Below are 13,655 nucleotides of genomic sequence, written 5' to 3' on the forward strand. Positions count from 1 at the left end.
AGCTTTTTTGTATTTTACTACAGAGGTACTCCAGATGTATTATTAGTTAATTTGTAAACTGTTCATTCATATCCTACATGTACAAAATCGTTTTACAAAAGTGCTTAAAAAACTAGTAGATAATGTGTCCTCTGCTGGGCTGTTACTGGGAGGAGTATCTGGGCAGGCGGCATCCACTGCAAAGCAGCAGCAGCAGCAGCACCACTGCAGCCACCTCGTCATCTGACCTTCTGTCCTCCTGCCACTTCTCTCCCATGTTCACGGGATCTTGAGTCTCCACCTTTACTCCCCTCTTTTATGTTCATGGGCTTCTTCTCACTTGGGACCCACCTCTTCACAAATGACCATGCAGGATCAATGAGTAACAGAAATACATCTTCGTACCATTCTATCTTGGACAAGAACAATTCTGATTCTCCGAGACATTCAGCAGTGTTATTTCCTATGGCCTTTTATCCCATAATGTGTCACTTCAAACTCAAATAAATATCCTTCAACCAGAGTTCTCAAGCAGCCTTCATTATGTCCTTTGAGCAGTCCTTTTACACTTAGTCCTCCAAGTATCTATACTACAATATTCAAACCTCATGATCAAACGACTAAGAAAGCTGTCTTGTTACCATTGTTTTACATTCCATATCACCAGGAGCTCTACTAAGAAAATAAAAAAAGGAAAAATTCAGCCCAATAATTAGCTGCAACAAGTTCTTAATGTGTGCTACTGAGGGAAAGTCTCTAGGCCAAAATTACTGCAATCAATTCAGTTCTTCCAAATGTCACCAAAATATCCAGGGTCATGGATCAGACCAAAAATCCACTGTAATGTTGATATATAAAGGATTGTGTTCCACAGACAGTAATTTATAAGAACAACTAGTCAACCCATCTGTTTTCCAGACTCGTGCCACCTCATGTAAGAGCTTCATCCTAAAAATAAAAAGAACAAATGTGGATGATAAAAGAATAACTTAACATATATTTACATTGCTTTTGGCTTCACCCCAAAATGTGGCAAAAGCATTCTTGTAAATTCTTTTATCTGCCACGTTTCCCACTGCAAAAAAAGTTAGTTTTCCCCATCTAAGGTAACAGATACCAGTGTTACAGTCATGTGTCCATTCTAAGATTTACTATGTCTGACCCCATGTAAGACCCTGGGAACCAATGATGAAGAGAGTCCCTGCCCTCAGGGAGCTGCCAGTCTACAGGGTAGAAGGACATACAAATAATACTGAAACAATGTGACATGTGCCGTAATAGGGAGGGCACTGACTGACTGTTTTGGCCTGAGGCATGAACCACTGCTAATAGGCCCTTGGATACGTTTCAGGCGGCTCTGAACTCCCCAGTGTTGTTGGGAGAATCTGTCTCTATAGGCAGAGAAGGTACAAAGCTTTCAAAAGTTTCAAAAAAAAGTTAAGAATGTATGTGGATGAGGATGGATGAAGGGGCACCTAACTTCCTGAGTGAGCCTGAAGGAGTCATAGAGAAGGTAACTATTACTGCGGCTTAAAAGAGGAGATTCTCATGAAGTGAAGAAGGTGGGGAAGGACACTCTGGGAAGAAATGCCAGCCTGTGAAAGCAGCACAGGATGCTTCTGAGGAAGAATAAGTCATTCAGTGTGACTGGGGCCCCCAAATATGGAGAGAAAAGTGAGAAGTGAACTGAAGAGGTCTCCAGGAGCTTAGCAGTGAAAAACAATGAATCTCAGTTACATGTAACAATGTGGCTGGAGAAAAGCAGCATAACATTGAGCTAAGTAAAGTCATAAAAGAATAAATACAGTACGGTTTTACTTACATAAAGTTGAAAAATATGCAAAACTAAATAACCTTTGCTTTAAAAATACAAACATATGGAAAAACAAGAAAAGCAAGGAAATAAGCACAAAAATTCAGGAAAATATCACCTCTGAAGGGGGAGGGAAGAACATGGGATTGGGGAGACCACAAAGGTGCTGGACATAAATTAGGTGGGGGACACCACCAGCGTTCACGTGCCAAGAATCTTCATGCATTTCATGTAATGTATAAGCATTCTTTTCTATCTCTTCAATAATTAATTTCTTAAAATTTAAAAAGAAAAACACCTGCCTATGGACAACAACTAGAAAGACACATGGAAAACAGAAATAGATGTTTTGTTAGAATGGTAGACATATGTCTAAATTTGGGGTTAAAAGCCCTTTAGTATTATTTTTAAATTTAGGGAAAAATATCTGCACAAAGAAATGTAGACTCTTCAATCATAGCCCCATAAGAACTGACTTATCTGCCAGGGCTCCTGAGGAAAGGGCTAATTTCTGAGGCTGAAAAAGTACAATTCAAGTCTGGAATATCTTGCCACACCAGAGCACAGGAAAGGAAACTCTCAAAGACTACCCTGATTATGTGAAAAGGATTCAGGAGCCAACTTGAAAGAGATCACAATGGCCAAAGGCGAACAACGTGGACATCAAAAAGAGTATTAACTACATCCTGAAGGATGGTAGGAACACTAACTCATTATTCTGAAAACTGATAAATGAATGTTTGTTTCTTTCCCTCTATTCTGCCTCTATAACCCAGGATAATCAAATAGTTGAAAAGGGCAAATACATCTATGTAGAAAAATCTATCTGATATTTGCAAAAGGAATGGGAGAATTAGAGTTATCACAATTTTGCAATCCCTACTTAAATAATGGATTTAGGCAATGATCATCAATGGCTGCTAAAAATATGAGATGAAAAATTGAAGGGGAATCTCATAATGAACGAATAAAGCTGATAATACCAGAACCCACATATCAATCCTAACATCACAAAAAGACATTATGTCCTCCTGTTGTGACACAGGAACAGGTACACAGCACCATCTATGAAGAGTTCTTCCCAAAAAAATGTACCTGAATCTGTTCAAGCCTCAGATCTAACTCCCAGTTTACAGGAAACAGAGATGATAGGAACATTTCAGGTTATACCACCAGAATGCAATCAGTAAAATCCATTTTGTGAGAAATTCCATTGGACAAATGACCTGGATCATTTAAAATTAAACTGCAAGGAAGAAAAAAGGAGAGGAGGAGGAACCTATAGATTAAAAGAGATCTGAAAGATTATGAGTCCAATGTGTGGACCTCTTCTGGATCCTGATCTGAACAAACCATTTAAAAAAAAAAAAAAAAAAAAAACACTTAGGAGATAATCAGGGAAATCTAAACATTGAATGGACATTTGATGATATTAATCTTAATTAATGATATTAACTCTATTTTAGGAATAATACTGGTATTGTGGCTATGTAATTTTTTAATGACATTTCTTATATTTTATAGAGACATAGTGAATGAAGTATTTAACAGATGAAATGCTATGATGTCTATAATTTGATTCTAAATACTCTGGTGGAGGAGGAGAAAACAGTGGAGGAAAGAAGAAAGGCCATGAGCTGTTGAAGCTGGCTATAGGGTCTGTGGGAGTTCACTATACCACCTTTGTATCTGAAATTTTCCTTAATAAAAAGTTTTTACCAAAATGAGCTGGCTGACCTGATTTAATACAGTATAGTATATCATAGTTCTTACTGACACAAGAGATAATGTAGGCAGGTAGCTTGCTAGGTGTAAGAATCCAGGGCTTACCGGTCTACGTTCACCTCATTGCCTCTGTCTCGAGTGTGGAAGATCATTGTGTATTTACCCACTTCAGGCAGCGGCCGCAATATTTTCATTCTTTGGAGCTCAACCCTAGTAAAATAACAGAGGAAATTAAAAAAAAAAAAAAAAAAACCTTCCCCTTATCTACCACTAAGCACTTAAAAAGCTGTGAATGTACTTATTTTAAAACATACCAAAGGAGTAGAAGAATCAAGTCTCTTAGGATCCATAATTTACTTAATGTTGTCTTCTTTTAACAAAGGAAGAAATGATCATTTAAGGTCATGATCTTTAGAACCACAAACCTAGGTTCAAATCTAGACTGCTATTTACAACTGAGGTAAGTTAAATCACTACTCCAGGTCTCAGTTTCCTCATCTACAAAATGGCAATGATGATATGGTGTTGATTTGAAAGGCTCAAATAAGATAATCCACATAGAACAAGCTTTGCAAACTAATATATAAGTGCAAAAACTAGTGGCACCTGCTGCACAGGTGATAAATGTTTAGGAAATAAATCTCAACCAAGTCTTAGGTTCAAATAATTTTGGTCTATCCATAGCATTAGCCGAGAATCATTCTGGAGGCTATAATGTTCTCATCAAATGAAAGCAAACCTTGAAACAGAGGGACAATAGGAATAAAGGACAGTGGAGAGGCATAGTCAGTACAACATGCCCAACTGGGCAGTGAAATGGATTTGGGGAAGAAGATGGATATCCTTTACCTCTAGCCCTTACTATGACAGCCCTGAAATCTACCAAGTACCCTCTGCCCAGTTATTGAGCTGTGGCCACGGGAGTGCTGATGGGCTGGCCCGTAACGACTCCAGCCTATCACTATGGCCATTCTCGTGGAACCCTTGGTCAGGCCAAAAACAGTCCACAGACTCCCAGCCTAGACATGGGAACAAAACCAGCACCAGGACCCTGGCTTCTTTTTGCCACAGCAGTGGAAAATTTCTGACAGTCACACATCTGTTAATTTAGAACCCCAGCTTAGAAATCTCCTTTCCAAGAGGCAAATGCAGGAGAGAGAGGGATCCCCTGATAGCAAAAGAGGCTCTTTGATTACCAGTCTGAGGATACTGACTATAGGCTCTTGAATATTTACTTATTTCTAGGGGTCAGGGATATCTATAACTAACTGGCTATGAAACCCAAGTTCAGAGAAGAGAGTCAAGGGAGGCAGCAAGACTTATTCCCTTTGGGCTCCCAAAAAAGAAAGTAGTCCAAGGAAACCTGAGAGTAATGCCAATAGGCCTGCAGTCAGGCCTAGCTGCTCCCACAATGTGCGGGGCTGGCTAATGGTGACAGTGGACATCCGTGCCTGTTTCAGTACGTGCAGCATCTCAGAGGCTGCAGCATATCCTGCTCTGGATGTTGGAAACCATGCCAGGGCCTGAGGGAAAGCACAGGCTTATAATACGTCCTTCCAGCTACTTTTCCCAAAATGCAGTTTTCCCAGACACCCTCCATCCAGGTGAGACTATTCATTCACTACCACTAGGTAGGTACTACCCACTGCCAAGTGCACAGAAACTTCCAACACTTCTGGATCTCAGATACCCACAAGCCAGGAGCAGTTCACCACTGTCATTTTTAAGCAGTCGCTGGCAAACAGCCTTTTAGGCCATCCTGCCCTCCCTCCGCCCCTTGCCACACTCTTTAAGCCCAAATCTGTGGCCTTGGACTGGCTGAACTGGTAACCTTAGCAAGTATACACAAATGCAGGTTTCCAGAGCCACCACTGCTAGCAAAGCCCCGTAAAGGGGACTTTTTCTGTTGTTCACCTGAGTCTGAGGTCATCGTCTTCTCCTCCCCATCCCCAGTAGTTGTTAGAGAATCCATTCACCTTGGAAAACTGCTCTCTAGTTAAGGCAGTAACACCCCCAAAATATCCTTTGTAACGTAGCCTGCAGCAAAAGAGAGAAGAGAAAAGGTAAGAACATTAGTACAAAGCCCTTTTGTTCTCCACAGAGGCTTCTGCAATCTCTAATTTAACTGGTGGCATTCTAGGAATACTTGGAAGACCATCTACTTTCACCCATCCACTCCTGCTTGACACCCACATGCCACATTCCTGGCATTCCTTGTCCTGCCTTCCTTCCTGTCTAGTTGTCTTCTCTGCTCTGCTCATTAAGCAAGGTGCCACTCATCTGTTATTATTAATGTTTGCATCTAGAGGTCTAGAGAAGGTGCCTGTAATGTGCACCACAACGTCAGATGCAGGGGCAGATTTCATACTGTGTGCCAATCCAAGCAATTGGTGGTGGCTGCCAAGGACACTGGCTTAAGAAGTATCCTGAGGCTGCAGCCAGCTGTGGCATAATTACTTATACTTTTTCTTTACTTTAAGGGGGGGGAGGGAAGCAGGAGACAGCTCTCACCCAGAGAATCTGCTTACCCTGTATAACTCTGTATGCAAATCTCCATTCTTGCACACGCAAATCTCCACCTCAGATTCTGGTTATCATTCCGTCTCCCCAGGGAGGGATTTTAACTATCTAAAGACCAGCAGCTTTACCAGGAAACTGTGAGTAGAAGCACTGCCCAGGCATAACCTGGGAGACGTGCCATGCACCAACGAGGAGCACCGTGAGAACAAGCCTTGATTATGTAGTAGTGATTTACTAAGTAACCACTATCCACCAGGTGCAGCTGGCTAAACACTATAACATGTGGCCTGTGCCCTCAAAGACCTTATAATCTAACAACAGAGGTGAATGTTATCAGGACTTGGAAGAAAGAGACACCCCCGCATCAGGAGGAGTTGGGCATGGAAGTATTTGAATAGGTAGAAAAATTAAGGACTTGCAGGGGGCCAGAACTCCATAAGAAAAAGCAAGAGAGGAAGACAAGTGCAGGTTCTTTGAAGTCCACATGGAGACCAGTTTAGCTGGAGTGTGAAGGAGATCAGGAGACAAGTCAGTGAAAAAGGTCAAAGAACTCTCAGTTTCACAAGGAATATTTATTTTTAAAGGTCTTTAAGACCCAAGGTTGGAGAAAATGAAACCATAAAATAACAGAAGAGTCCTTGTCAAAAGCAGGCAGGTTCCAAAGGAATTCTTGACAGCAAAATTTGCGATGTGCTGGTCCAGAGCTTTATCACTGACCCAAGGATTAAGAAACATTTATTGCTGGTTTCACTTATCATACTCACAGTGTTGTGATAGTGAATAAAGTATGGGACAAGTTAAGTTCTATGGTTTATATGCAGTGACACACAGTGAGCAGCAGGGGGCAGCACATAGCTGCCTGCAACTAGAGGGATTTTGCTCAGAGTGGCAAAGGTAAAAGGTATGGGGGATTATGCATGATTGTTCTGTAAACCCACAACTTCTCTTAAAAAAAAAGAAGAAAAAATACCATTAAAAAAAATGAATCGGGAAGAGGTTAGCTCCTACTTTTCTATACATGTATCTCTCCCCTGGCCACAAAATATGAGCCAATCTATATGATACAACAAAATAGAAAAATGTAAATGGCAAACCAGGACCAGAGAAAAACTTAGATCAGAATAGAAGATTAAGATAAGAAATGTATTAGAGTTCTGATTTGCAAATATGATAAGATTATTTTCAGTTTCTAAGAGGGTCATGGATTTGTCTCAGAGTTTCTTGCATCCTGATCAAAAGGAAAGACAGAGTCAATTACTTGATTTGCTTTAAGAAAACCTGCTGGTTACTCAAGGGAGACAAAGTCCTTCCTAATATTTAGTTATAAAAGAAATGTCTGGCCAGTCACAATAGCAAGTTACAACAGCAGGATTCATGCATGGGCTGTTTCTTGGAGTGAGTGCCCCTCACGAAAGCCAAGACCATGACTCCCAAGTGTAACTCAAAATCATTTCCAGGCAGGAATACTCAAGAACTTGGCTTTCTAATGGTACAGCTTTAAAACAGGGATGAAATCTAGATTCCTAGAAAAATACCTGTCCTTCAAACAATCCTTTGTGATTATAATTTCTCATCACAGACATTTAGAAATAATTGGGCAACAGAATAAAACTGGGTTTATCATCATCTGTGGCAAGGGTCTGAAGGGTATTCTGTATTGTAGATAACACTATCTTAATTTTACATTAAAAAAAAATGAACAGATGGCAGATTTGATGTGCTTCTGAATAAAACCAAGGTGTCCAGCCACAATATGCTACTCTCTTCAATGCAGAGGTAGCCTGAGGACACCAACAAAAAAAAAATCCTCCAGATAACAAGGTTCTGATTCAAAGGTCAAGTGCCTCAAAGGAAAAAACCTGATTGTCTTCAGGACCCCTCCCCCTAGCCCTCATTCAGGATGACATCTCTCTCTCCTCAGTTTCTCTCCTCCTGCCTCACTCCATCCAATTTGGAAACACCAACTGAAGTGATCATTCTCCTATCATTCCCCAGGTGTGACCATGTGCCAAACACTCCCTTCCAAAGGAAATCCAAACTCTTTAACAGAGCAAACAAGGCCTCATAATCTGGTCCCTTCCCAGCCTCACCCCTCCTCTCTCTACCCTCCCAGACATTCATCCTTGAATACTGATGAACTACTTGCATTTCCCCCCAAAAAACTGTGCCATGTTCTGTCTTAGTTCCATGTCTTGGAACTCTGCCAGCTAGCTCCCAATGGTCCTACACGATACGATGCCACTTTCCCTGGGGAACAGGATTAAACCCTTCCGTAGGTGTTCCACGCTCTCCCTATCATACTTTATTCTAGTTGTTTCTTTACATCCCACAGCTTCTGCAAGGATTAGATTTTAAAGTCAATTTATATGGCAAAAATCACTGACAGTCAATGTTTCTCTTGAAAATCTCTTAAATAGTCCAAAATGAGAGGCCTACATCATAAGAGAAACATGGAAACCAAGACCAAGCAATGTATCAAGAGAGTCACAGTTTCCGTCTCACACTCACTCCCGAGTACACACTTGGCTGGTAGAATCCCGTATATAATTTTATACTTATCTCTCCTCCTCCCTCTCTCCATCTCTGCTTCTCATTGCCAAGTACTCATAATTGAATTTACAGAAGTTAAATGCAAAAATGATGTAACTCTGCTGTCACTACCTATTGCCCCACTCCAGCACTCAACAAAGAGCTCCTTGAAGACAGACACTCTACCTTACCCAATGGTCTCATGGCCCCTAGAATGGTAAGCACCAAAGATCTTAGCACGTAAGTGCTTGGGGAAATCTGACAGGTAAGCATGCACACACATAAGCAATATAGAGTTCCATTAGTAGAGAAATTTTTTTGGTCACTATATTTCCTTAGTTGTGCCTGAATAAGAGCTGGTATAAAATATGGCTGAAAAGCAGCTATGCCTCTCTTCAAAGGAAACAAGAATAGGAGGACAGAGATAAACGTACCTAGCACTTCCTGCAGTGGCTTTGAGAGAAAGGGACTTTCCCTGAGCGGACTGGTAAATATGACTCTGCCCTCCCCAAAGCTGGAAAGATGCCAGCTAAAATGTCAGTCTCACAACATAAGACTAAAAAAGTTGACCTAAGAAGCAAGATCTTGTTACATCCTAGAGGGGAAAGTCGGGATAGATGAGAAGCTACCTGAGTTCTACTTGGTGTGGGACAAGTTCTACTTGGTGTGGGACAAGTTCCACTAGGTGGGCACTGCAGGGTGAAGCTGGCTACCATTTGCAATGCTTGAATTATTTCCCCTCTCATGTTCTTTCTCTCGTCTTTGTGATCCTCTGCCAAGGATAGTGTGGGAGTTTTGTCCTTATGACTTTCTCTATTTGCTATTTTGAACCTTAAGTGATATACCATGGACCATTTTTCCTATTTCTTGTTTTCCTAAGGCACTCTGGACACTACACACACACGGCTTTGATCATAAACAGGACAAGCTTCTTAACCTAAACATCCCATTGGCAGAGCAGCCTTACCTGTACCCAGTGCTGTTCCTGCCAACCACCAGGTGCTTTGGCTGGTCCTCACACTTGTAAAGGTTAAGGTCATTCTCAGGCACCAAGTCCACATCGTGGAAAATGAAGCAATCCCAGTTTTCCTCCTTGAGAGCTTCTAAATAGCCCACATTCAGGAGTTTGGCTCGATTAAACTTCTTACTTCCAGCCTATAAATACGAAAATTATAACTTGAAAATCTCTTAAGACAGTTTCATGCTTTGCCCCTCTTCTGTTTTGATTCAGGAGTTGGTATATTGGTGCTGACACAAGACTACACTTACGACATGAAGATTTGACAGAGTAAAGGTATTAGTGATAAAGACCATTTGTTTTTTTTCTTCAGGTTTCATACATACTTTAATTCCATAACTAAAAAACATACCTTTATTCCATGTAAAAACCTACAAGATCATCCTTACATATTAATGCACCAATTAGTATCTATTTCCTCACTATTCGATTCTCAGTTGGTCCCCGTCGGTTACTCTATACTACAATTTACACTAAGCTTCCAAGAGATTAAGTTAATGGCCTGCCAGAAAGAATCAAGAAATCTTAATCTATAAACAGAGAAGGTTATTGCTAATATTTCTAAGCTACATAAAAGTTTCTTGGAATCACTGTAACAGAATCAACACTAAAGGTTGAGGCTAAACCTCACACTGGCCTTATGGAGGCCAGAAAAAAAGAGCACATGCTGGGTGAAAAAGAACATGATTTGACCTGTAATATGGCCAGAGCTACAGCATGAAAAAGATTTTACAGTATTAATTATGTCATGGCAGTTTGGATTAATTCCATAAGAATAAATTCCAGTTCAAAAAACAGCTTATCTTAACAAAAGTAAGGCAGTTCTTGGAAATTATCACAGTGATCTCCTGAAAAGAGTAACACAAGTAGACATATTTTTCTATTCATAAAAATATTATACCTTGAGGTTTGCTGTCCTCAGTAGGAATGCAAAATCAAAGAAATCATAGCTATGACCAGCAATGTTAAAAACAAAAATAATTATAAGCCAATGTAACATTAAAATTCTGTTTCAAGTCCTCAGAAGTGGGCATAGATATACTATGCACATTGATTTTTAAGAGCCTCAGTTTATTATAAAGTATACACTGCAGAGCTAACTGCACCATATTACTTGTCAAAAGTTGTAACCAAAACAAATATTACTGGTTATAGCCAACATTAAGTATGAAGTTAATGGTTTTTACTGCATTCTTAAGCATTTTTAAGGATTTGAGAGAGAATTATTTGGAATGGCCTGGGCCAGTCTTAAAAAGCTAGACATGGATATTTAAACTGATGCCTCCTTTTTCTTTCAATAAATTTTAAAACCATAAAGAGGCATCTTTAATCACCCACACCACTGACCTTAGAGCTGAACTCCTCAAAAGCAGCCTACGGTTACACTGTATTCCTACTAAATCATGCTCCTGGGAGATAAATACGCGAATCCAGAAAATGAAAACAAGACATAACAAGTTTTATATAATAAATAGTGGCAAAATTAAATGCAGAAAGGTGAAAACAGTCTTGGAGCTGTTACAAGAATATTCATGGCTAATGATATGCAGTATTCTGTCAAATCCTTCTATGTAGATTTCCATGAATAGCCATACTCAATATTGAAAAAGAATTCTAACATTTTTCTGTGTCATATATAGCAAATGTAGAAGAGAGTCTAAGGGGACCAGCAAATCTCAGAGAAATATCTTAATAGCAATCACTGGCTAATATGAAAGGGTTAACAAAATATAGATGCCCCCCAGAGTTTCATTTAAGAGCCATTAAAATTTCCCAGAAATTGATGTCATAACTCCACAACCGGGGACAAGAACTTTCTTTATTCCTTTCAAGGACAGACAGGATAAGAGAACTCTCATTTGATGATGTTCCGTTTAAGATAGACAAATGGCCACATGTCCAAGGGCTTAAGAGAAGGAGATCCGGAGGATAGGGCTCTGGCCAGCCCCATACTCACCTGGTGGATGACGTAGATGCCGTACTCTAGCTGCTGCCTCTGCAAAAAGGGGTGAAGATGTTCCAGCAGGTACATCAGGTGTCTCTCTCGGTTCCGGTGTGGAATGAGGATGGCGACTCGTTGTAAAGCCTTGCATTTCTCTGGGCGATACCGGCCCCCATCTACATTGGGATTTTCTGCCCGTACTTCTTCTAAAGTGAGATCTGGTTTGAAGTTGAGCTTGTTCAGGCCTCCTACAATAAACAGAGAATTACCTTTCTCATAAGGTGTTGAGAGGCTTTCCATGAGTTACTACACGTAGAGCACTTGGAACATTGCCTGGCACACAGTGAGCACTACATGAGTGTTAGCTTTTATTATGATTACTTTAAGCTCCATTTAGTCATAAGTTATAATCACAGAACCATATGACTAAGGTAATGGGCTGCAAAAGCTAGTAACCGATCTATAACAGCAATCCCTTGGGGTTGGGTAACCAACTCTGGCTCTCTCTTTCACCTGTATATCAGAGCGGTGGACTCCCTCAGTGACCCGGGGACACAGAGCAGCTCTGAAGAGCAGAGAACAGGGTTAAACAGAGTAACTCTTCAAGTTTTCCTTTGTTCTATCCTCTTTTCCTTCTCAAAATTCCAGAAGAGTCAAGTCTCTTAAAAATAAATTGTTGATGGAACCAAGGCCCTTTCCCCACTCCTTCCCTAAGCTCTTGGGAGTTGTCCTAGCTTCCTGAAGATAAAGTAGTGGAAGGAAGTAGAAACCAACCTTATTTCCTAACCCAGTGGTACAACACCTGCAACAATTTCCCCATTCTGCCCGTGACAGATCTTCCCAATCAAGCAGAGCATGTGCTCAGTGAGTTTGGAAGCAGCCTGCCTGGGTGAAACCCAAGGGCCATCCAGGTATAATTAATCCTGTGCAAGAGTTTAAAGGTGAGGCTGAAGCCACAACCATCCTCTTCTGTTCCAAATTAACAGGAAATAGCGACAGATAAGAGAGAAGGTAGAGTTCTGATTAAGGAACTGAGTTTGCTTCTTTTTTAAAAAAAAAAACAAAAACAAAACCTCTGCATATACTGGTCAGGCTGAAAAATCTCAACATGGTTGCAAGCTGCACTATCCCCTTCTGAGCAAAGCAGTCACAGGCCCTTCCTACGTATAAGTCACGGTGCCTTGTTCCATGTGACCTGCTGCTCCCTAACCAGCCCTGGCTGCTTAGACAAGGCTCCAGTGTCTATGAAGTGGCTGAAATACTCTGCCCACCACTGCTGAGAGTAAGCAACTGCTTCAAACCACCTGGTCAGCAGTCCTAACAAGAACTGTTCCTGAAGGGGCTGCACTGGAGAATTAAGTCAGCAGTCAGTAATGCCCTAAAAATAGACAAGGAGAAACTGAGTAATGTGAAAGGCAAGCTACTAGAGGTGCTGCTGGGAGATGGTTTGGCTGTTGAGATGGTTTCCTGTGGAGCCTTTTAATAAACTGCATCATCTGGGGTAACCTAATCATGCCTCCATTCTTGGCCACTGAAAGAGCCTCATGCAATGGTCTGAAATAAATTAGTCCCCCTGCTCACCTTCTAACAGTCTTAACTTTTTATGTGTCCTAACCTTCTAGTATCTGCTTCCATTTATTCTCTTCTCCAGCTTTATTCCACCTTGCGTTGACTAATGGCCCTTCTTAATACTCTACTTTATGTCACCCCCTTTAATCCAGGTACTTATTTAGTATTGTATCATAGCCCATCTACCTTTTATGAGTGGAATTACTTCTTAAATGTGTAGTGAGGATTTTGAGCAAAGGAGATAGTACTGTCAGATTTGCATTTTAAAAACGCACTTAAAAATATCAATTTTTATATAATGTGTGAACAGAACAATTTCCCTCACACAATTAGGAATAATGTTTTGGGTTTTCTGTGACAGAAACAGCATGCCAATATGAATCCAGTACAAGACAGTGATTGAATTAGGAAACAGCATCTGTAGTTTTTAATTCAGCTAAGAGCAACAAGGCTCCAAAGAGCAAAAGGCCATCCCACGGAGAGCTAATTTAGTATATGCAGAGCCAGCTCTACCAAGTCCTGTGTGAGACACTGGAGTTTGCAGAGCTGGAGAGGATCAC

At 40.7% G+C, this 13,655-nt stretch overlaps 1 protein-coding gene across 2 annotated transcripts in view; it reads right to left on the reverse strand.

The window, feature by feature from the left end:
• The window catches only part of B4GALT4 (beta-1,4-galactosyltransferase 4), a 40,045-nt gene continuing 26,390 nt past the window's right edge, over positions 1-13,655 (reverse strand). Inside the window, exons 3-7 of one of the 2 annotated variants that reach the window (XM_037835972.1) lie at positions 11,542-11,774; positions 9,534-9,721; positions 5,432-5,554; positions 3,623-3,727; positions 1-927 (exon numbers count right to left, since the gene is read on the reverse strand). In XM_037835972.1, the coding sequence (XP_037691900.1) occupies positions 795-927; positions 3,623-3,727; positions 5,432-5,554; positions 9,534-9,721; positions 11,542-11,774 (782 nt within the window). In that variant the 3' untranslated portion in view covers positions 1-794. The remainder of the gene's footprint in view (positions 928-3,622; positions 3,728-5,431; positions 5,555-9,533; positions 9,722-11,541; positions 11,775-13,655) is intronic. The other variant, XR_005216939.1, reaches the window with a different exon arrangement.

Source organism: Choloepus didactylus, chromosome 1, assembly GCF_015220235.1.
Source record: "Choloepus didactylus isolate mChoDid1 chromosome 1, mChoDid1.pri, whole genome shotgun sequence".
NCBI classification, from domain to species: Eukaryota; Metazoa; Chordata; class Mammalia; order Pilosa; family Megalonychidae; genus Choloepus; species Choloepus didactylus.